The sequence below is a fragment of the Mastigoproctus giganteus genome, chromosome 6 (genome assembly GCF_048544385.1).
Source record: "Mastigoproctus giganteus isolate SK-2022 chromosome 6, ASM4854438v1, whole genome shotgun sequence".
Taxonomy (NCBI): domain Eukaryota; kingdom Metazoa; phylum Arthropoda; class Arachnida; order Uropygi; family Thelyphonidae; genus Mastigoproctus; species Mastigoproctus giganteus.
Window position 1 is genome coordinate 160,320,275 of NC_143580.1, and position 25,356 is coordinate 160,345,630.

Here is a 25,356-nt window from a genome sequence, read left to right on the forward strand (position 1 = left end):
ATTGCACCTCTTCCATAGACCTTAACAATGACTTTATTTGCTGTTGCAAATTATAAATACAGGTTCTTTTTTGTTCCCTTGACCTTTGGGCAATATGTGATTGTGTGAACATTTCATCCTGGCATCATCTATTTGACCTAAAACCAAACTATTCTTTCTGAAGTTTATACTCAGCAGTAACTGTTACTAACTCTCTAAGATACTTACATAGATTTTGCCTTTTAGGTATAAGTTGTGAAATTGCACTGTAAGTTCAACATTAAGCATCATTTCTCTTTTTTATATTAGTATAATTAATGGCTTAGTCTTTAGAACTTTAGAAAATGCTCTCTAGTTCAGCATTTTATGAAAGACCAACGGACCTTGGGACTTCACAATAAAAGAGCTTTTTTTTGCAGTAGGCAACAGTCCTATTAACAGTGATGGGAAATACATATATACCTATAACAACTAAGTATATGCTATATATGTTAGTATTAGTAATGGCCACATGGTGTAAGGAAGCCTATGGCTTATGCCCCACCAGCCAAAAAAAAAAAATAATAAATAAATAAATAAAATAATAATAATAAAATAAAATAACAAAAATACATAAAATAAAATAAGAATAAAAACAAATTAATAATAATAATAACAAGAAGAAAATTTTAAAAAAAATTAAGAGAAAAGGAAATGGAAAACCTATGCATTTCCCTTCTCCCTTAGGTAATTATTCAGCTTACCTTTGAATTTCCCCAGACTGTCAGCGTCTACCACCCATGTAGGTAACTTATTCCAGTCTAAACATCTCCCCCCTGTAACTTGAAATTATGGCCCCTAGTTCTAGAATCATTTATAACTGAAAGTTTGATCCTCATTCATTTTGCTTATGCCTCCCTCTCAGAGCCTTAAACACTTCAGTCAAGTCTCCTCTAAGGTGCCTAGTTTCCAAGTCTTTCCTCATATGGACATCCTTTTGCTGATCTCACCAGGCGAGTTACCTATCTCTGGACCCTTTCAAGAAGCACAATGTCATTCTTTAGGTGCGGTCTCCATACCTGAATGCAATATTCCAAGTGTGGTCTAACAAAAGCCTTATATAATGGGATTATGATGCAATTGCTTGATAAATCATCGATAAGACACCATAGGCCTTCCTTGCAACCTGTCTACAATGCACAGAGAACTTAGTCTGACCATATTGTAATACCAAAGTCCCTTTCCTCCACTACCGGCTTTAGTTCAACTCTGCCAAGTGTATAATTTATTTTGGGATTACTGTTCCCCAGTAACACTTACACTTTGCTGGATTCAAGCAAAGCTGCCATTTTTCTGACCATCCTTGAAGTCTATCTAGGTCATTGTGAAGAAGCTCTGCTTGGTGGCGATCATTAACTACTTTAATAATCTTTACGTCGTCTGAAAATTTAGACATCAATGTCATTTATGAAAATCAAAAGCAACAATGGTCCTAATACTGATCTTCGGGGAACCCCACTTCTTACATCAACCCAATCTGAGGAATAATCATTTATCATAACCCTCTGCCTCCTGCCCTGAAGCCATCCAGCTATCAATGTAAGGACTTTCCCTGTGATTCCAACCTGTTCCAGCTTATAAAGTAACCGCTCATGTGAGAGTTAAATGCTTTGCTGAAATCTAAATAAACGATGTCGAAATTATTCCCAAAGTCCAGCTCTTGAGTAACCCTGTCAAAATAGCTAACCAAATTAGTTAAACATGATTTTCCCTTTACAAAACCATGCTGAGTATCCTTCAGAATTCCATTTCTATCTAATTGATCCTGAATTCCAACTTTGATCATTGTCTCCACGATTTTCTCTACTACTGAAGTTAGACTAACTGGCCAGTAATTTTGGGTATATTCTTACCCCATGTGCGCCCTATCCAAAAATTTCATTACTTCATACAGCATGTCCCACCCACTTTTTCTTACTATCGAATACACCATGAATTGTCAAACTAATAGAGTAAGCTTATCTGCGAAAAAATCTAAACCTCCCAAACACTTCCTAATTCATTTCAGAAATACAGGGTGATTCACTACCAGTGCGACAAACTTGCAGGAGGTGTAGGGGGCACAAAGACGAATCGAAATCACATAGCATTGCAGGGTCTGAAATGCCTTCGTCATGCGGTAGAGGACCTTGAACGGGAGGTTGCATGAACAGCGATTCCACTGGAAGTCAGCATTTGCGAACCGGTTCACGAGGCAGTAGGATGGATGAGTATTCAAACGTTGAACTAGCTGACATGCACCTCGCATATGGAGCTGCAGACTGTAACAGGCGCACCGCTCTGCGCTTGTACCAGGAACGTTTCCCGCACAGGCGTGCTCCTCATCATATGATTTTCACACGTGTGCACAGAAGGTTACGTGAGACTGGTTGTTTCACGAGAGGTACCATGAATCGAGAGTGAATGACGAGGACGCCAGACAATGAGGAGAATGTCCTACGTCTTGCAGAAGGCAATCCGAGTAAGAGTACTCGAGCGATAGGCCAACGATTGGGTATTTCCAAATCCACTGTATGGAGGATACTGTCAACAAACCAAATGAGTTCATACCATCTGCAACGCATCCAATCATTGGAGCCTGCAGATTATCCACTCCGGAGGACTTTTGCTACTTGGTTTCTTCAACAGAAACAGTTCGCAAATGCTGACTTCCAGCGGGATCGCTGTTCACGCGACCTCCCATTCAATGTCCTCTACCACATGACGAAGGCATTTTGGACCCTGCAATGCTATGTGATTCCGATTCGTATTTGTGTCCCCCTACACCTCCTGCAAGTTTTTCGCACTAGCAGTGAATCACTCTGTATATGTGGTCTGAATTCTAATCTCAACAATGTCCATTTCCACTTGCAGTCTGCCAAACCCCATGTACTTTTCCTGACAGAATCTCAGTTATCAGTTGATTCAACTACTGCTCATCTCAATTGCCCAAATTATTCGCTGTATGATTCCTTTCGCATCAAAGGTGGTACTTGTGCATATCTCCCTTCCGATATTCCCTGTCAGAGACTTGGTAATTTAGAATCGCCTCTTTTCGATCTTCTCTGGCTTAAAATCTCTACCTAATTGTGTCAAATTCATCTCTTGTCTCTACTGTTCTCCCAACTCCACTAATAACTTGGAGCTCTTTGACTTCCTCTCTTTGCAACTTGACTTTCTCCCTTCCAGCTTTCCTAAGAGTGAGGTAATTTTCTTTGGTGATTTTAATGTTCACAACTGCAGTTGGCTTCCGTTTTCTAGTCACACTGACCCAGCTGGTCGTGATGCTGAGGCTTTTGCAGTTACTAATGACGTTGCACAGATTGGTCATTTACCTACAAGAATACCAGACAATCCTAACCACACAGCCAAAACGCTTGATCTTTTTTTCACAAACAACCCTTCTAAGTACACGGTCGAAGCGGAGAGGTCCTTTAGGCACCTCAGATCATAACTTGGTGATTGTCTTTTCTCCAATGAAGCCTCTATCTCATGGCTATTCCCAACCTCGTATTGTTTGGCATTACAAGAACGCAAAATGGGATGACCTGCGAGATTTCTTTTCTTATTTTCCTTGGTCAGATTACTGTTTCAAAACTTCTGATGTCAGCGTTTGCGCAGATCGTGTCAGTGAAATTATTCTTGCAGGAATGGAATCCTTTATCCCACACTCCACTTTAAAATCTGGTCCTTTATCTAAACCTTGGTTTTCCAATAAATGTGCTAAGGCTGTTCAAGAGAAGGTCGTTGGATTTCATAATTGGCTTGTTTCTAATTCTTCAGTTTCATTTTCTGCCTATACGAAAGCTCGCAACAATTGTAAAGCAGTTATTAATCAGTCCAAACTAGAGTTTGAACAGGCTAAGAGTAGAAAACGTGTTTTGGCCCTAATGGTAGCCAAGCATTCTGGTCTCTTGCCAAAGCTATTAGCCGCAACTTTTGCCCATCTCTGCCCCACCTCTATCCACACCAGATGGTTCTGTTGTCACTTCAGCCAAGGATAAAGCTGACTTACTAACATCCCATTTTTCTTCCAACTCGTGTATTAATGATCTCTGTAAAACACTTCCCAACACACTCCATTCAATGCCTCCTGTGGTCTTCCGTCAAAAGGATGTCAGAAGGATTTTGACGAATTTTGATGCTCAGAAAGCTGCAGGTCCCGATGGTATTTCTCCACTTGTTCTCAAAACCTGTGCTCCTGAACTTACTCCTATTCTTTGCCGTCTTTTTTCACTTTCTTATTTGAATGGTGTTTTTCCTTCTGCTTGGATATTTGCTCATATCCCCAAAAAGGGTGACAAATCCCTCCCATCTAATTATCGTCCCATTGCAATCACTTCTACTCTTTCTAAAGTAATGAAGAAATCAATTAACCGCCAACTCTTAAACTACCTGGAAACTTTCCGCCTGATCAACGATCACCAGTATGGATTCCGTCAGTGTCGATCCATTGGTGATATTCTTGCTTATGTTACTCATTTATTAACCAATTCAATGGAAAAGTTCGTTGAAACACAAGCAGTTGCTCTTGACATCTCAAAGGCTTTTGATCGTGTTTGGCATAAAGGTCTTCTAAACAAGCTTCCATCTTATGGTTTGCCAACTGTTTTTTGTAATTGGTTATCCAGTTTTCTCTCTGATCGCTCACTGAGGGTGATGGTAGATGGCTCTCTGTCTTCTAATTTCTCCACTAATGCCGGTGTTCCCCAAGGTTCAGTTCTTTCCCCCACTCTTTTCCTCTTGTATATTAATGACCTTCTTCCATTGACTGGAAATCCTATCCATAGTTTTGCTGATGATAGCACATTGCATTCCACTTTCCCTTTTGAGAAAACTTGCCCAGCTCAATCAGCTTCAATTTCTTGAAAATCTGTTACCAATTCTTTAAATGCCAATCTCCAGGTAATTCTCTAGTGGGACAAAGACAACTTAGTTGATTTCAACCCTTCTAAAACTCAGTCTTGTTTTATATCTTGCAAAAAGGATTCTTCTGCTCCTATGCTTATCTTTGGTGACACTCTGATTTCTAGGCAAAATGATATATCTCTCAGGGGATTACCCTGACTTCTAATCTCTCTTTGCACAAGCACATTACAAATATTGCTTCCTTTGCATCTAAAAAACTTGGTTTTCTCTTTTGCTCTCGGCGTTACTTTTCTTCCAAACAGCTGTTCACTCTGTGCAAATCGCAAATCCGCCCTACCATGGAATATTGTTCCCACATCTGGGGTGGTGACCACAAAACCTCTCTCAGGCTTCTTGATTCCTTTCAGAAGAGGGCACTTAGGTTAATTAATGATTCATCTCTAACAGAGTTTCTCCACTCACTGTCTCATAGACGTTCTGTTTCTTCTGTATGCCTCTTCTATAGATATTTCCATGGGCACTGTTCTTCTGAATTGGCTTCTATAATTCCCGCTCTCTCTTTCAAAACAGTCTGAAAACGTGCCGCCACCAGCCAACATGCATTTACCGTCCAACTTCAAACCTTTCATCTTCCTCGTTTATTCATTCAACTGCTGTTTTCTGGAACAACTTTCCTTCATACATATTTTCTGAACATTGCAGTCTACAGAAGTTCAAGTCCAATATCAACAAATATCTTCTTTCTTCTTCTTCTCAACATCCAACCCAAGCACGGTACTAAGTACTGTAGGTTCTAATACCTCTTGTGTTTGGGGTTTACATAAAAAAAAAAAAAAAAAAAGCATACTGTACTGAAACTCGTCATCCCCTATCTCCGGGTGGCACCACGTTTCCGTAAGCCCTATTATTGTCAGCATTACTTGTCCTAGTGAGCAGTTAAATGAGTACATACTATTGTACTTAAAAAAATGGTTAAAATATATTTTTATGTGGATAGTTTTATTATTTACTGTGCTTTGGCTTCTTTCTCAAAATAAAAGTGATTCATGTTTGAAAAAAGTGTGAGGAACACTGCTCTAGATAATGCAACATAACCAATGTGACATCCCCCCCCACACACCCCACCCAGCTTTTAGCATTTCATGTCTAATATCATTCACACTTGCTGTCTTTCCCTATCTGATATTTCCCTTTTCACTATAGCAATAGTATTAAAGATAATATCTATTTCAAGCCTTTTCCCTTCTTTTGTGATGTCTTCAGCTTCTTGTAGCAGTTCATCAAAGTATTTATGCTATATTTCTAAAATGTCTTCTAAAGTTTGCTGTCATCATTTTTGATTACTGCAGTTAGGACTACTCTTCTCTGTTCTGAGATTTTTAACTTTACACCATTAGACCTATTTGAGTGATACTGATTAGATTTCTCAGATATCACAGAACAAGCTCTGTAAATTCCACCCTTTGCTATTACCTCTCTTTGTAGCTTTTGAGTTTTAGGTGCATCAGTGACTTCGACAATATTGTGCCATTATATATTATGTCAGTATAAGTGTGCCCACTGCAAGTTTACTTGTTGTGCTGACTGAAAGACCTGGAATAACTTATTGGTTAGGGACCTTATTCCCTCCGTCTGAGATCAACTACAACTTTTGAAGATTTTGAAATTCCTTTAATCTATAACAGGATTTCCCAAATCCAGACCTCTCCAAATGAGTAATAAGCAGCCAAATCACTATAGCATGGATGACACTTGTCTTTGTGAAACAGGATTTTCCAGGAATGAATTTCTAACTACAGTTATCTTTGCTGAAGTATCATATTTTAACAGGATAAAAATGAATATAGGCTTACTTACATATTTAATTTGAAGGATGAGTCTTTAAAGGCTGGGGGAAAGACAAATGATACTATGTGAATACAGTTAGTCCTCGTATAACATGTGTTTGCACTACATGAATTCGATCATACACCATTTATAAATAGGGGAATGATATTGTATATAACATGAACCGAATTCACTTATGCACGATTTGCCTTTGTGTTTACAAGAAATGGCAGTTGAATGCATTTGTACCATTATTGTGTAGTCACCACCCACTACTTGCCTTTGTTAATTATTTGGCTTTTATGATTTCCTCATTTTGGCCTCATGACAAGTTTCAGCAGGATATCAAAACATTGTCATGTGTTTTAAGTACTAGCATTGAGGTAGTTATTCATATTTCCTACTGTAACCATTTACAATAAAGTCACTTCAAAACTAACACATAGAGTTATCCAATGTCTGTTAAATACGTTCCTTAAATTATTTTTCCGATGGAGTTTTTTTATTATAATTTTATACTTATGTACTACTGTTTCCTTTAGTTACATCAGAAAATTCTAAGTGATATTTTCTTTTTTATATAGGAAAACAATATGGGTCTGTTACATGTGAAACAAGAAGATAGACTGTTTGTGAAAGTCACCGAGGATGGTTCTCCAAGTTTTTCTAAGTTGCATTGCAAGAAAACGCATGCATCACATGAAGCAGTGATGGTAATGAAGAGACGTCGCTTATGGGTAGCCCTTGTGAAAAAGGAAATTGGGAGAGTAAGTCGTTTTTCTCGCGTATCTGTTCCTATCCTCCCATTCTGATTACTTGCTTTTCATCCAGTGATAAAATATTGCTTGAAAAAGTCCATTTAATTCATTTAAAAATTAAGTTTCCAATAAATAATTTTATGTACTGCTTAGTAATTTTCAAAATAATTTTTTTATAGTATATAGTAATTTTACTGCTTAGTGTTGATATTATCTTAATTACTGAATGCCTGAATTTTTCCAAAATTGTACTCCAGTAGAATTGCTTTTCTCTCCCCCACCTTTCCCTCCTAGGTCTCATGGCAAGACTCAACATTTCGTTTGTTTTATAGGTACAATTTTACAATAGGTCTGCATACTGGTTGCTGTATTAGATTTTTGGCTGAGCCTAATAATATTGTTTTAAATTCATACAAATCATAGAACAAATCTCACTGTTCCATGTTGTCAAGTTATTCTTGAAGGAAATATGAGTGCTAGTATTCAGGCCTAGATTACAGTGAAAATTGTGACGCACCTTCAGTGAGGAATAACTTAGTTGCATAATTAGAGACTCTCCTGTACGCATATAATATAATAACAAAGTAAGAGTAATGTCATGAAATGCCTGCAGGTTTTGGTTTGCATATGCTCATTGCTTCTTTCACAGTTTACTGTGCAAAATAATAAAATATCACTCTGAAAACTTAAAAGAAAGCAAAAATAATTGAATTGAAAGTAGTCAATGGGCCCTAATGCAGACTTTACTGTAATATGCTAATATGCAAGATGTAAAAAATGACTGAAAAAGGACAACTCTAGAAAATGAGAATTTATACAACATATGTTCGTGTCAGACAGCACTTGGGATTTCTCCCATCTCCGCGTGTGTTCGCTGTATCGAGGACAGTACACTGTCAAAGTGTGTGGGCTATGTCTGTGCAGTGTGATGTGTTGTGCTGAGAATTTATACAGTGAATACTTAATATTTATTCACTGGAAAATTTGACATAGTTGAGTGATAAATCAACTATGTCAAATTAAAAAGACATGTTAAAATGACAATTTATATGGGGATTTTTCTTATCTGATGTAATTGTTTCATAGTCAAGTTGGCATTATTTCTAAATTGACTTTTATAAAATACAGTTTGACTGTATTTTCAAATGTTTTGTGTATTTTTTTTTTGTACAAAAGCTTTTCATCAAGATCCCTGCTACATGCCTTACCTTACCCTAAGATTTATACTGTTGTCATGCATCAAGAAATAAAGTTTCCTTAGCATTAGTAGTGGTATGAAGCAAGAAAGCAAGTTTATATAGAATCTTCCAAAAAAGGGGGGGAAAAATTTCCCAGTCTCAGCCATCCATTCCCTCCAAAAGTTTGTTTGGTTCTTTCTTGAATTTATTTAAGCTATCAACTTCCACAATGACACATGAAAGTTTGTGCCAGCAATCAACCACTCACTGGCTAAAGACAAATTTCAGTACATCTATTCTGCAACTATCCTTCCTCAGTCTGAATTTATGTTCCCTAAAGTGCATAATCTGAGCAAGGGAAAGAATCCCATCAGCATTGAGCTTGCTCAATCCATTCAAACCTTAAACATCTCAATCAGACCATGTGGCAGGTGCCTAGTCTATAGGCTCTTCACTTTCATAACTGAAGCCTTTTTGATAAGCACACTCATTTGTTACCATCACTAATCTTGTGGCCCTTCTACTTACTCATTCCAGCAGCTCTATATCCTTCTAAAGTGAGGCCTCCAGACTCCACACTTTGAGTACTGCATGCAGTACTCAAAGTGTGGCCTGACCATTGCCGTATACAAGGGGATAATCACTTCCTTATCACTGATAGCAAAATTCCTGTATATCATTGACAAAACCCCATTAGCTAACCTGGCAGCATAACTGCACCACTCAGAACTTCATACCTGACTGCACGGTTATTCCCCAGATGTTTTTCATTTTCCACTATCCTGAGTGTAGTACCACACAGTTGGTATGTTAGTCTGAGGTTACTGCTGCCCATATGCAGTATTTTGCATTTGTCAATGTTAAACTCCAGTTGCTACTTCCAAGCCCATCTGCCTAAATTTTCTAGATCCTCTTGCAGTAGCATACTGTCATTAACAACCCTGCCAATCTTTGTATCATCTGCAAACTTGGACATTAAGTCAGATATACCTTCATCAGTATCATTGATAAATAAAGAAAACAATGGGCCTGGGAAACTACACTAATAACATTAGTCCACAAACAGCAGTGTCCACTTATTAACACTGTCTTCTCCCATTCAACCATCTACCATAGCAACCTCCCATTTACCATAGCAACAACTTACCCTTAATACCATGCTGCTGCAATCTGTACAGCATTGTTTTATGTGCAACAGTATCAAAAGCTTTCCTGAAATCCAAGTATATGATATCAACATTTTCTGCACCCAGTTTCTTTGCAATCACATTGTAGTATCCAATTGAATTGGACAGACAATTTTTCCTGAAGATATCCACATTGCATCTGAAGTATAACTGTAGCCTTGTCTAGATGATCCTTCAATGCTTCTTCAACCAGTGGCTCCATAATTTTTCATGGAACGGAAGTTAAACTAACAGGTCTGTAATTACTCATGTCACTTTTTGAAATTCCCCTTTGTGAATTGTAGATACATTCGGACATCACGAAGACCACCGCTGAATCCAAGCATGCTCTTATAATTATGGCTAAGGTTTTCCGTTCTTCCTTTGCTGCCTCCCTTTATATATAACTTGATAGTTCCCACCCACCCCAGGTGCCTTTCTTATGTTTAATTTCAACAATTTTGCTTCTACTTTCCTCAATTTTTACAAAATCATTTAGTTCCCTGTCAGAGTTTGATAAACTTCAGGCCTCCACTTCCCCAGAGAATTCCTCGTATGAATGTAGACACCAAATACTCGTTCAGTTTGTCAGCTATCTGAGCAGGTTCATCAGCAGTTGAACCATCGATATCAAGTGGACCAATTTGATTCATCGCCTTCATTCTACTGTTTACATAAGTAAAGAAGTCTGCTGTTCTTTTTTGCACCCTTTGCCAAAGATTTCTTGTAATCTGCCTTTGTTTGCCTAACTTCCTTTGTGACTTGATTATAGACTATCTTATACCATAGTCACCTCATAATTTATATGTATCCCATGCACTTTTCTTCTCTGCCTCATGAACTACTGAGCCATGTAGCATATGTATCCCATGCACTTTTCTTCTCAGTAGTTCATCTGACATCCATTTAGGCTTAAACCTCGAACAGAGTATTTCCTAGTTGGTATGAAAAGTTTAGTAGCTTCAATGATTAATTCCTTGAATGCTTCCAATTTAGAATTTGCTGTTGGTAACACCATCAGTTATTCCCACTTTATAGAATTTATAAACTGTCTGAGACACTGTAGTCACCTTTATGAAAGCAAAAACCCTTCTCTTTACTCCTGATGGTGGTAGATCTTTTAGTAAATCCCACATGAATATATTGTCACTGCCACCTAGTAGTTTCTTTATCTGCAGATTATCACTGCTGATAATCAGAACAAGAGTATTACTCCCTCTAGTTGCTTCTTGAAGAGGCTGCTGTAGAAAACAGTCATCCAATAAATCCACAAAAGTCTTGCTAGTGTGCGACTGACCAACTCACCAGTTCCAGTCAATATCTGGAAAGTTAAAATCTCCCATTACATTATAAGACATCTTGATTTACTGTCCTGCTCTTTTTCTGTACAGTTGTTCATTTTACTTATCAGAGTCATTAAGCCTATAACACATTTCTACTCTCATTCTTCTTTCCCAGTGCTTATGTCGCACCAAACTGACTCAACATTGCACTACCTTAGATTTTGATTGTTTCTTAACTAACAGCATAATCCTTCCTATCCTTTCTTTACACATTGTACAGAAAGTTTTCTTTATCTGCAGATTCTCCATATTCAAATTCTGTATTCCTTATATATCTGTGACACCACATCTCTGATATCCCAGTAATGTCCACATTTGATGTTTTGACCAACACTTCAGCTTCATCAAATTTATTTGCTATGCTCTCCTCTTTTCTTCTCTGGCTTAAAATATCTCGTCCACCTGTCAAATTCATCTGTTGCCTCTATCATTCAACGAACTGAACTAATCACTTGGAATCCTCTCTGAAATTTAATACATGGGCTGTTAGGGTAACTAAGAATAGGAATAGGTGCATGTATATTTCCATGTAAACCAATGCTAGAAGTATAGTAAATAAATTTGATGAATTTTGAAGAATCAAAGTGCTGTCAAAGAAATTTGATGAATTTGAAGACGTGGTGTCACACAGATATAAGGAATGCAGAATTGGAATTTGGGAAGTACAATGTATACAGAAAGGATAGACAGGGTAGGAAGGGGGGAGGAGTTATGCTGTTAATTAAGAAAAACAATCTAAGGAAGTGCATCCCGTTGACATAGATGGACAGTGCAATGTTGAGTCAGTTTGGTGTGACATAAACACTGGGAAGGTAAAAATAAAAGTAGGAGTGTGTTATAGGCCTAATGACTCTAATAAGTACAATAACAATTATACAGTGAAATAGAGGGGGCCAGTAAATCAGAATGTCTTATAATGGGAATTTTAACCTCCCAGATATTGACTGGAACTTATGGGTTGGTCACTCGCACACTAGCAAACTTTTGTGGATTTATTGCATGATTTTTTTCTGCAGCAGCTTGTTCAAGAGGCAACCAGAGAGGGTAATACTCTTGATTTGGTTATCAGCAGTGATTATTCGCGTATTAAGAATTTGCAGATAAAGAAACCACTAGGTAGCAGTGATCACAGTGTACTGATGTGGGGTTTATTTAAAGATATATAATTACCATCAGGTACCCATAATGGTAATTATATTAAGGGGGAAGGGTTTTTGCTTCCATAAAGGTGACTACAGTGGGACCAATTGATGATGTTACAAACAGCAAATTCTAAGTGGGAAGCATTCAAGGCTTTTCATACCAACTAAGAAATATTGTTCAAGGTTCAGGTCTAAATGGATGTCAGATGATCTAATGAGACTCATGACAGAGAAGAAAAATGCATGGGATGCATGTAAATTATCATGCGACACAGAAGCCTATAGCAGATATGAGCTAGTCTGTAAAAATCACAACAGAGATTAGGCAAGCAATGACAGATTACGAGAAATGGGAGTTGCCCATTGGTTGGGTATTTCATTCCCCTGATGCAGACCTGTTGCTGCACTAGCAGCAACAGGTCTGCACCAGGGGATGAGTTTGTTTCAGATTTAAAATGTTGTTTTAAATGCTTTCTGATTTAAAGACAATGTGCTCATGTTAAGTTAAATTTTGGTAATATTTTCAAAGAATTATACTCAATAGAACTAATTAAAATAACCACTTATGATGAAAAGATTTTAATTTTGTAGTCACACACCGTTGTCATTTCAATTCCAATATGTTATGCCATACATGTAGGAATATTATAATTACCTAAAACATTTGATATGAAATCAAATACAGTAAACCCCCGCTATTCGCGGGGGTTACGTTCCTGAGAAATGCCGCGAATACTGAGTTATGGCTCCCATAGTAATAAAGGGGTTCTGTTCCAATGTATGAAATATATAAGAAAAACTAGTCTAAAATTTTGTCTATGTATGTATTATATGTACCTTCATAATATGACTATGTAAAAGACAGTACATAGTGAAATGCAAGCATATGGCATCGAAATGAAAATAAGAAACAATTTAATATTAAATGTAATATTTATTAGAAATTTCAAACAAATCTTTCAAACCAGCGCCTTTGCTAGCTAAAAAACTTATCCCGCCAGTGCTATCACCAATTTCGCTGAAGTGTTGATAAAGGAGTTTTGCCCTTTCATGAATGATAAGTGAACTTAACGGAATTTTATTTTGAGTTCGGTCTTCTATCCACAGATTTAAAGCCTTTTCCATTTTTTCTAATTTAACATCATGAGTTACAGAGCAAATTTTTGAAGCAATTAGCGCATTTTTACGGACACTACGGTGGATTTTTTCTTCTGATTTCTTGATTGATCGTACCGTTAACTCATTGATTTTATAATGTTTTGCCACTGAGGAGACACTTTCACCATTATAAATTTTATCTAATAACTCAATTTTATTCGCTAATGCCATCACCTTTGATCTTTTCACATTTCTCTTGTTATTTGTAGCCATATTTTTGTACGGGTTTGAAAGAACTTGTCCACAATAAAGTCACTTTCTTCCATTATAAGATTATATGATAAAATAAAGTCACTTTCTTCCATTTGCAGTGTAAAACAGACTCGAAAAAGCCTGTTTTATACGGCAAAACTGTAGATTTATCACTTTTGTAAGCTTATAAATTGATAAATTATATAAGCATATAAATTAAAAGCAAACGACGAAACCTTCCGTGACAAGTGCATAACACATACTGAACAAGGATTAGTGAGAAACATCCATGCTCGCGATTTTGTCACCCTTCTCCCCCCACGCACTGAGCGCTGTTTTGACCGGGGAAGATAATTTTAGCCACGCCCATGTTTTTCATGGCAGAAAATGTTCACGGCGGTTTAAAATTCAAATTTTTTAGGTTTCATTTTATATTAAATCAGCGACCGCGAATACAGATACCGCGAATAGCGGGGGTTAATTGTATATACAGGGTGTTTCAGTTAAACGTTTCAGAACTTCTAAGAGGGGTAGGGTACATCCTGACAACTCGAAATCATATAGCAATGTGGGGTCGGAAATGCTTTCCTGAAGCGGTGTTGTACACAGAAGCACCATAAAGAAAAGAGACCGTAAGTGAGAAATCGTTTTAATAATACATGAAAAGAAGCAAAAGGTACATGGATTAAAGTAAGTGTTCGAAGTTTCTTCCACGGGCTACAATGCACGCCTCACATCTCCGACGCATGGACATCCGAACATTCTGGAATACTCCAGGCGAATTTCGAATTTCTTCGGCAACTACTGCGATTCTTGCAACTAGCTCCTCAGCATTGTCAACAGGGGTGTCATAAACTAGCGATTTCATATGACCCCAGAAATCAAAATCAAGACATGATAGGTCGGGTGACTGAGCAGGCCAACGCACGGGACCACCACGTCCGATCCACTGTTGACCAAATGTGACATCCAGGTAGTTACGAACATCTCCGCTATAATGGGCAGGGGCTCCATCGTGTTGGAACCACATTGTGTGTTGCGTCGATGCAGAAATCTGTTCATCTCTCAAAAGTTGTGGCAATACTTGCTGCAGAAAGATCAAGTAGATAGGTCCGGTTAGATGACACGGTAACAGGTAAGGTCCGATGAGGTGATCTCCCATAATACCGGCCCATACATTGACCGAAAATCGAATCTGTGCTGCACGACGTCGTATTGCATGCGGGTTCTCGACCGCCCAGATATGGTCGTTATGCGTGTTGAAAATTCCTTCCCTTGTGAAGGATGCCTCATCGGAAAACAACACTTCAGCAGGAAAAAGGGGATTTGTAGCACATTTTCCAAGGTACCACTGTGCGAAAGCAATACGAGGTGCATAATCCTCCGGTTGCTGTGTCTGGACACGCTGCCTGGAGTATTCCAGAATGTTCGGATGTCCATGCGTCGGAGATGTGAGGCGTGCATTGTAGCCCGTGGAAGAAACTTCGAACACTTACTTTAATCCATGTACCTTTTGCTTCTTTTCATGTATTATTAAAACGATTTCTCACTTACGGTCTCTTTTCTTTATGGTGCTTCTGTGTACAACACCGCTTCAGGAAAGCATTTCCGACCCCACATTGCTATATGATTTCGAGTTGTCAGGATGTACCCTACCCCTCTTAGAAGTTCTGAAACGTTTAACTGAAACACCCTGTATAATTACCTAAAACATTAGATATGAAATCAAATATATATAATTACCTAAACATTAGATATGAAATCAAATATATATAATTACCTAAAACATTAGATATGAAATCAAGTAAATATAATTACCTAAAACATTAGAATATGAAATCAAATACCAATTCAGGCCACAATACTTATTCACCCTTCAAATTTTGGGACAAATAGGTAAAATTAAAGGGAATTGCAGAGTTAATATGGAATTTAGAAATTTGGAATTTAAATTTAAAAATTTAAATCAAATTGCTTTGCTTTACAGTCATGTTTATATATACGATATTGCCAAACTCCTAATTTGTTAAAAATACCTATTGCTATACCTATCGTTCACATTCCATGGGTGATGCACATGGGTTGGGACATTGAGCTTAGTGGCTTTAGTGTGTCATGTTTGATAATATGGTATCCTATGACCAGGGAATCATTATAGAATGCTATATTATCAGTCAATCTGTTCATGCCATTGAGAGGAAACTGCAATAACATAGAGCAGTCGTGGGTAATGTAGTTGTGAAATTGAAATGCCATGATGTAAACTGCAGGAGGGAATCATTTGTGTAGACTGCAGAAATTGATGGAAAAAGACTGGAGGATGCTCAGAAGGGCAGTATGCAGATCCCACCAGTCTTCATTGTAGGTTGTCAATCAGGAATTAGGGAGGCCAAAAGAACTAATGAGTTTTGGACTCCCTAAGCGATAATAAATAAGAAGACTGCATAGGGTTGGATTTTGTGAAAAAGCTGCAGCACTCACATCTAAAAGTGGTTGCCTGACAACCACTTTTATATGTGAGCAAGATAATGCACGATAATGTACAATAACGACTGACTTTGGAACCAAACATCTCAATGTATTGCATGTCTTTGACTTCCCTTGCACAACCCATTGTAATTGGCCTCTGGAATTGGAAAACCATGTTGTTGTGTGTGGACAATCATAGTATGTGATTTTCTGATCTGATGGTTATGTTTGGGTCTCATAGATACCTGTGAAACATTGTTTACCAGAGTGTACTTGCTGTTCCAACTGTATGGTTTGGCAGGGGTGCTGTCACTCACCACATTTTTTATGGTTTGGGCTTGGTTTGTTGTTGTTGTTCCTGAAACAATGAAATGTGGTGTTCTGGGCAGTTTTGTTATTGCTATGTTGTGGCAGCAGTATAGGGAAGGGGGACCTCTTTATGGTATACTGCACATCCTGTAGTGACTTGGTTTGAAGATATGGGCATACAGAAATTTCATTGGCTTGCCCACAACCTTGACATTTACACCAACAGACACTTTTAGGGCTACCTTGAATGTTGATTTCACGCTGTGCAGGCCAAATACACATATGCACCTGCATATGTGTATTTGGCCTATGTAGTTAGTAGTATGATTTGACTGCTCTGTTGGAAGATAGGATATTCTTGATATTCTATTATCAAGGATTAGTTTGTAATCTGCTTACAAGGATATACTATGTAAATAATGCCACAGGTTGGCTGGCAATATTATTAAATATTTGATAACAACAACAGCTTATATCATGCAAAGGCTTGAAAAAAAATGGCCAAACATGCATGTACTGAAGAATGAATATAACATACAACTGTTGTCCCCCTTCCCCAAATAAATTTAGTTTATGTTCATTTCAGAAGCACTACAGTTACATTTCTAGACTGAGGAAGGGAAACAACTTCCATTTGATGAAAAAACAGGTGATTAGGCAAAATTTTAATTTAGAAATAAAATCTAAACAGTAATACTTAATCTAATATTAGCACCAAATTCAAAAGGTTCAGCACAGATATAACAAAGGGTCCCGATGAGAAGCAGTCAAAATCTAAAAATAACAGAGATGGATCCTGGTGCCTTTTAATAGAAACACCCTGTATACATGTAAATCTGTATTTGTATATAAGCAAAAAATTTTAAAAACAGGTGTAAAGAATTCAATATGTTAATTAATGGTGGAAAATGTGGAAAATACTGCAAAGTTAATGCTAAGTCTTAATTTAAAATTTTTAATTATTTATTACTTAAATATGCTATTATACAGTAATGGGATTTTTTTTTTTTTTTTTTACACTGGTGCAGCAAAAGCCTGTAACTTCCTTGCACTATCTGGCTAATACTACCAATGCTAACACACATGAAGTCATGTTTCTTGCAAGAGTCACAGCATTATGATTATTTGAAAAAAATGGAATACTTTGAAAACATTCATTCATTCTTTCCTGGAATCACTAACTGAAATTGCTAAGTAGTAGTAGTAGTAGTAGTGGCACTTGATGCAAGAAAGCAAGTGTAGGAGCTTATGCAGCATCAGCCAAAAAAAAAAAAAAAAAAAAAAATCACACCATACCCTCCAATTGCCTGTCCAGTTCCTCCTTAAATTTATTTAACCTATCAACTTCCACAACGACAGATGGAAGTTTGTTCCAGCAATTAACCACCCGCTGGCTAAAGGCAAATTTCCGCACATCTATTCTACATCTATCCTTTCTTAATTTGAACTTATGTCCCCGTAGGTTCGTATTCTGAACAAGTTGGAGGATCCCATCAGAATTCAGCGTGCTCAACCCATTCAAGGCCTTATAGACCTCAATCAGATCACCACGCAGGTGCCTAGTCTCCAGCCACTGCAATTTGCAGAACTTAAGCCTCTCTTGGTAAGAGGATCCCTTCATTCCCCTCACCAATCGTATTGCTCTTCTCTGTACACGCTCAAGCAAATCTACATCCTTCCTAAAATGAGGCCTCCAGACCTGTACGCAGTACTCAAGGCGTGGCCTGACCATTGCCTTATACAGAGGGACCATCACCTCCTTTTCCCTGCTAGCAAAATTCCTATATATCATTGACAAAACCCCATGACCTGCCCTAGCAGCCTGTCTACATTGCTCAGAAAACTTCATATCTGACTGCACAATTACTCCCAGGTCTTTTTCATTTTCTACCACCTTAAGTGTAGTACCACACAGTTGGTACGTTTCTCTGGGGTTACTTCTACCCATATGCAGTACTTTGCATTTGTCAAGGTTAAACTTCAGTTGCCACTTCTTAGCCCATCTGCCCAAATTATCTAGATCCTGTTGCAGTAGCACACTGCCATTACTGTCATTAACAACCCTGCCAACCTTCGTGTCATCTGCAAACTTCAACATTAAGCCTGATATACCTTCATCAATATCATTGATAAATATACAAAACAACAGTGGACCCAACATCGAACCCTGTGGGACTCCACTAATAACATTAGTCCACGAAGAGCAGCACCCATTGATTACCACCCTCTGTCTTCTCCCACTTAACCATCCTTTTATCCATTGTAGCAGCTTACCCTTAATACCATTCTGCTCCAATTTGTACAGTAGTCTCCCATGCGCAACAGTGTCAAAAGCTTTCCTGAAATCCAAGTATATGATATCAAAATTATTTTTTGCATCCAGTTCCTTTGTGACCACATCATAATAACCAATCAAATTTGTCAGACAAGACTTTCCCTTAACAAACCCATGCTGTTAAGATAAGGCACTTAACTTAATGTGAGTCGTGAGCTAAGATTGTTCGTTTATTGGGCTTTGAGGTGTATCCCACATGCTTTGTCTGGTGCTTAAACTACCTAGCAGGTGAAATTTTCCCTTATTCAACCACTTGACAATGCTGTTCTATACCAGTTACTTCCCCCCCCCCTCCAACTTTTGTGTTGGAAATGAGCTATTTACAATTACAAATAGCTATATTTTAGCTATTTGTAATTTGCATAGTATTTATAGGATTGTAAATTTCTCATAGTATTTAAAAAAATCAACCATTTTTATCCATATTACTTTCTGGAATGTGTCAGATTTTGTGCATTCTGTTTGCAAGTATGCTTTTTGCATTTTCTGTACATTCTTTTTAATTTTGCATTACTGTGTTGGGATTCTGTCTCCAAAACAGTGAGATGGATTTTTAAAATTTTATATTCTTTAAATATTTTTTAATGCAGAATATCAAATTATTTCAACACCAGCATTGAAATGCAACTGTTTATTTTGTTAATTATCTCATTCCTCTGCCATACAATAATTCTTTTATGTTACCTGAAATGTTTTGGCAAAGAAAGGTTTTCAGCAGTTTCTTCATAAACAGTGTTCTTTAGCATGTATTGATATCAAACATGATCCAATTGCAAATGTGACTATAAGATTCTTCAACTGTGTTTTATAAAAATGAAAATACATTATTATACATTATTTTACATTATTATCACTCCTGCTGTTCTCTAAATAGGTGTCTTTTTCAGGCCCAAAAACAAAAGGCAGCAACCCATAAAGAAGTATTAACCACTGCTAAGAGAGTAAGTGCCTTCATTTTTAAATATCAGTTTAGTAACCCTTAAGTAAACATGCTACAAGTTGTAAAGCCACTGATTGAATGGAATACTGGTGACACTCCAATGTAAAAAGAGTATAGTAGTTATAGTATAGCTTTTTATGGTTTATTTTTTGTCACTGCTATTCTGAGTGCCGTGAAATCATAATCATGTAAATATGTGTTCTGTTTTGTATTTGTATTTGTTTTCTTTTGGGTTCAATTATAAATTCCTAAGTCCTAGAGGGCACTGACACTCTTTAAAAATTACAGCTATGAATTACAGGCTCCAAAAAAGCAATAAGTGTTTGCCATTTTATTTATTTAATTATTATTTTATTATTTTTATTTTTTTTATTACTTTATAAGCAGCTTTATAGTTCTAGTTACGCTGGTTATTTTTCATTTAGATAGTTTTTGTAGGTTACTAATTAATGTATGTAAAACCATTGTTTTGTTCGAATCTTGCAGCCATTGTTTTTGTATGGAGAGTGGTCGGGAATTCAAATTTTTAAATCTGGTAAATAGGTAGCTCTAACTTAAAATTATATAGCGTAATACGCATCACTGCATTTAGGATTCTATTAGATAGTGTAGTATTGATAATTAATTAAATTTATTGATCTTATTAATTTTAAATATCATGCCCCAGACTAGAGCAGCAAAGCAATGGGCACAAAGTGGCAGGAGTGCTGTGACTCAGGAGAGAAAACTGAGGGGGGGGGGGTAATTCTCCAATGCATCAGAGCCTAAAAAAAATGTGCAAATTGCAAAATGTTTGCCGAACTCTCTGGAACAGAACATGATCTAGCCAAGGAGGATGTCTTTGTGTGTGTGTGTGTGTGTGTGTGTGCGTGTGTGTGTGTGTGTGTGTGTGCGCGCGCGCACGCGCGCTAGGTTCAGATAGTGTCTAGAAATTAGTCATCAACTCAGCGTTCTGATTGGTATCTATGAGAGCTTGAGGTGCCCTCAAAGAAATTAATATGAGGAGCCCGTCAAGCTCTTGGCTGCCCAACTTTAATGCCAGACAGAGCGCACTCTTGTGCATCAGGCACCACAGTGGCAATCTCCAAGGCAGAATGCGCTGTTCCCACAGGAGTTATTGTTCATGACTCTGTTGCCAGGAGACAGTTAATATATTGTGTAAAAAGAATAGATGGAATAGTACCACGGTATGTCTGCCAGGGGCCAAAAGTTGATATTGTGCAGATATCATCTTTTAAGGGCACAAAGGGTGATATTATTGTACACGTTGGTACTAGTGATATTAAGAGTAGGAGATCTGCAGATTTACTTAACAAGTACATGTCAGTGTTGAAAAAAAGTTGATTTAGGGTTAAATTTGAAATTGTCTGCAATTCTGCCCAGACACGATGGGGGGGGGGGGTGATGAGAGCCTTGTCCATCAGTTCAGTCCTAGAGGGATTGTGCAAGGCTCATGGGGTAGAATTTTTTTTCAGCCTTGTCTGTGCTTGTTAACAGAAGAGACGTGCTTCTACAGGAATGGGATACACTTAAACTGAAAGGGTGCAAGAGTGTTTGCTGATGCTATCGAGGCAGCATTAGGTGGGTTGGAAAACTGCTAGCTTGGAGGGATTCACAGACTAAAAGGTTAAAAGTAGCTTCAGGCAGAGGTCAAGGTGATTCTTGCACTACTTCTATTAGAATGAGCAGCGGCCTGGAGCAAGGGATGCTCAAGGTTTTAGGGACTGATGGCAGTTATCATGAAACAAATAAATACATGGGCTGTGTTTGGGTAACTAAGAATAGGTGCATGTATACTTGCATGTACACCAGTGCTAGAAGTATAGAAAATAAATTTGAGGAAGTTGAAGTGCTGGTCAAGACATCAAAGGCAGACATTGTTGGGATATCAGAAATGTGGTATCACACAGATATTAGGAATGCTGAATTGAAATTTGGGGAGTACAATGTGTATAAAAAGGATAGACAGGATAAGTAGGGAGGAGGCATTATGCTGTTAATTAAGAAAAACATAAAATCTGAGGAAGTGCATCCAGTTGACATAGATGGACAGTGCAATGTTGAGTCAGTTTGGTGTGACATAAGCACTGGGAAAGCAAAAATAAGAGTAGGAGTGTGTTATAAGTCTAATGAGTACAACAAACAATTGTACAGTAAACCCCTGCTATTCGCAGGGGGTTATGTTCCTGAGAAATGGTGCAAATACCGAAAACATGAATAATGAGTTATGGCACCCATAGTAATAAAAGGGTTCCTTTCTAAGGTATGAAATAATAAGAAAAACTAGTCTAACATTTTTTTCTGTGTATGTATTATATGTACCTACTTAATGACTATGTACATAGACAAACATAGAGTACATAGTGAAATACAAGCATATAGCATCAAAATGAAAATAAGAAACAATTTAATATTAAATGTAAAATGTTTATTATTACATTTAATATTAGAAATTTCAAATAAATCTTTCAAGAACATATCAAGAATATGGGTTGCTGGGCGAAAAATAACTCGCAATCAAAGTTTGTTTCTTCATTTTTTTGTTGAGCTCCTTTTGAATTTTCCTGTAAAGCAAGAGCAATTGTTCTAAGTCTCATTTAAACTTGATGCATCTTTCTAAATTAGGATCTATTTCCACCACCTCTTCTGAAAGTTGTATGGAGAGGCTAAAGATTTCCTTTAATGATTTACTATTTAATTCTGGTCTAACAACGTCTAGGTCTTCCTCCTCAGGATCACTTTGGTTCTCATTTGACCTTGTTACTAATTCATCCAACTCTTCTATTGTAAGTTCATCTGCATGAGTCTCAATAAGTTCCTGAATGTCTGTTGCATCAATGTTTTCAAATCCCTCACCTCCTATTCCCTGTGCAATTGCTACAATATCAGAAGCTAGTTCATTGACATTAGGGATTCTTTTAACAACAACCACTTCTGGCCACAATTTTTGCCAATACGTGTTAATTATAGATGCTCTAATCTCATCAACTGGCAATCTGTGATGTTATAATTTTTCCCACTTTGACTTACAGTTAAGTCACTCCCTTTCCATATTTTCAATTAAGCCAGTAAAAGTTCTCCTAACATAGTAGGACTTAAATGTAGCAACTGCACCCTGGTCTAGCAGTTGTAAAAGTGATGTGGTGTTGGGTGGCAAAAACACAATTTCAACGTTTAGGTGGTCAAATCCTAGACTTCTTGGATGTTCTGTCTCGTTATCAATAAGAAGCAGAACTTTGAAAGGCAGAGATTTAGAGATTTTGAAACTAAGTAACTTTCCACCTCTCGCACAAAGCTATCATTAAACCATTCTCTAAAAAGTGTAGTTGTTACCCAGGCTTTTTTATTTGATTTCCAATAAACTGGAAGTTGATCTTTATTCTTTTCCTTCAAAGCACATGGATTCTGCGATTTCGTTTTGTGTTAATTTTGTGTTAAGTATGTTACATTACATTCATTTTGTGTATGTAATGTTAAGTACATTCATTTTGTGTTAAGTATGTTCTGGCTGGCATTCTCTTCCAAAACAACCTGGTTTCATCTGAATTGAACACCTGTTTGGGAACATATATTCTTTGTCCGTAATTAATTTTTTTAATTCAGTCAGGAAACTTTCTGCAGCCACGAAATCCACTGATATAGACTCGCCTACAAGTTTCATGTTATGGAGGCCATATCGATTTTTAAAACTTTCAAACCATTGTTTGCTAGCTAAAAAACTTATCCCACCAGTGCTATCACCAGTTTTGCTAAAGTCTTGATAAAGGTGTTTTGCCTTTTCAAGAATGATGAGTGAACTTAACGAAATTTTATTTTGAGTTCGGTTTAAATCCACAGATTTAAAGCCTTTCCATTTTTTCTAATTTAACATCATGAGTTACACAGCAAATTTTTGAAGCAATTCATGTGCTTTCACTGACACTATGGCAGATTTTTTCTGCCAATTTCATGAGTGTCGTACCATTGACTCATTGATTTTATAATGTTTTGCCACTGACGAGACACTTTCACCATTAGAAATTTTGTCTAATAACCGAATTTTATCACTAATGTCATCGCCGCCTTTGATCTTTTCACAGTTCCCTTGTTATTCGTAGCCATATTTTTGTAAGGGTTAGAAAAGAACTTGTCCACAATAAAGTCACTTTCTTTTAACCGTTAACACACTTGGAAAAGTCTGTTTACACTAACACACTGCAAAACAGTAGATTTTTCACTTTTAAAAGCATATCAATTAAAAGCAAACAATGAAACCATCCATGACAAGTGCATAACATATACTGAACAAGGATTATTGGGAAACATCCGCGCTCACAATTTTGTCACTTCTTTATCCACACCCACCAAGCACTGTTTTCAGCGGGCAAGGTGAATTTAACCACGCCCATGTTTTTTATGGTGGAAAATTTTCACGGCACTTTAAAATTCACATTTTTTTGGTTTCATTTTATATTAAATCAGCGACCATGAATACAGATTCTGTGAATAGCGGAGGTTTATGGTGCCGTTAGACACTTAACACACTTTGCACTTTGTACAGAGAAATACAGTGGGCTAGTAAATCAGAATATCTTATAATGGGGGGTTTTAACTTCCCAGATATTGACTGGAACTTGTGAGTTAGTCACTTGCACACTAGACTTTAGTGGATGTATTGGATGATTGTTTTCTGCAGCAGCATGTTCGAGAGGCAACCAAAGAGTGTAATACTCTTGTTACTATGATTGGCAAAGGATGCTGTTGATCTGGTTATCAGCAGTGATTATTCGTGTATTAAGAATATACAGATAAAGGAACCACTAAGTGGCAGTGATCACAGTGTACTGATGTAGGATTTACTTAAAGATATAATTATCATCAGGGGTTAAGGGAGGGGGTTTCTGCTTCCGTAAAGGTGACTATAGTGGTCCCAGACAGTTTTTAAATTCTGATTAGTGGGACCAACTGATGACGTTACCAACAGCAAATTGTAAGTGGGAAGCATTCAAGAAATTAATCGTGGAAGCTACTACACTTTCCATTCTGATTAAAAAATATTGTTCAAGGTTTAGGCCTAAATGGATGTCAAATGAACTAATGAGACTTGTGGCAAAGAATAAAAATGCATGGGATTCATATAAATTATCAGGAACACAGAAGCCTATGACAGATATAAGTTAGTCTGTAATCAAATCACAAAGGAGATTAGTTAAGTGAAGGCAGATGCGAGAAATGTTTGGCAAAGGATGCTAAGAAAAACAGCAAGGACTTCTTTACTTATGTAAAATCTAAAAGGAAGGGGATGAATCAGATTGGTCCATTTGACATCGATGGTTCAACTGTTGATGATCCTGCTCAGATAGCTAACAAACTGAATGTGTATTTTGCATCTACATTCACACATGAGGAGTTATTAAGGGAGGAAAATGCCAGAAGTTTATCAAACTGTAACAGGGTGCTTAATGATTTTGTAATAACTGAAAGCAAAGTAGAGGAGAATTTGTTGAAGTTAAACATAAGAAAGGCACCTGGGGTGGATGGGATCTATCCAGTTATATTAAAGGAGGTGGCAAAGGAACTAAGCAAATGCCTAACCATAATTATGAGAACATTCTTGGACTCAGAGGAAGTCCCCACAGACTGGAGATGTGCAAATGTATCCCCAATTCACAAACTTCGTTTAACTTCTGTTCC

The 25,356-nt window shown here is 37.3% G+C and overlaps 1 protein-coding gene across 1 annotated transcript in view; it reads left to right on the plus strand.

The window, feature by feature from the left end:
* Positions 1-25,356, plus strand: part of Ino80 (chromatin-remodeling ATPase INO80) — a 672,466-nt gene that overhangs the window by 147,158 nt on the left and 499,952 nt on the right. Inside the window, exons 8-9 of the mRNA XM_090376565.1 lie at positions 7,278-7,460; positions 19,631-19,684. Of these exons, the coding sequence (XP_090232691.1) occupies positions 7,278-7,460; positions 19,631-19,684 (237 nt within the window). The remainder of the gene's footprint in view (positions 1-7,277; positions 7,461-19,630; positions 19,685-25,356) is intronic.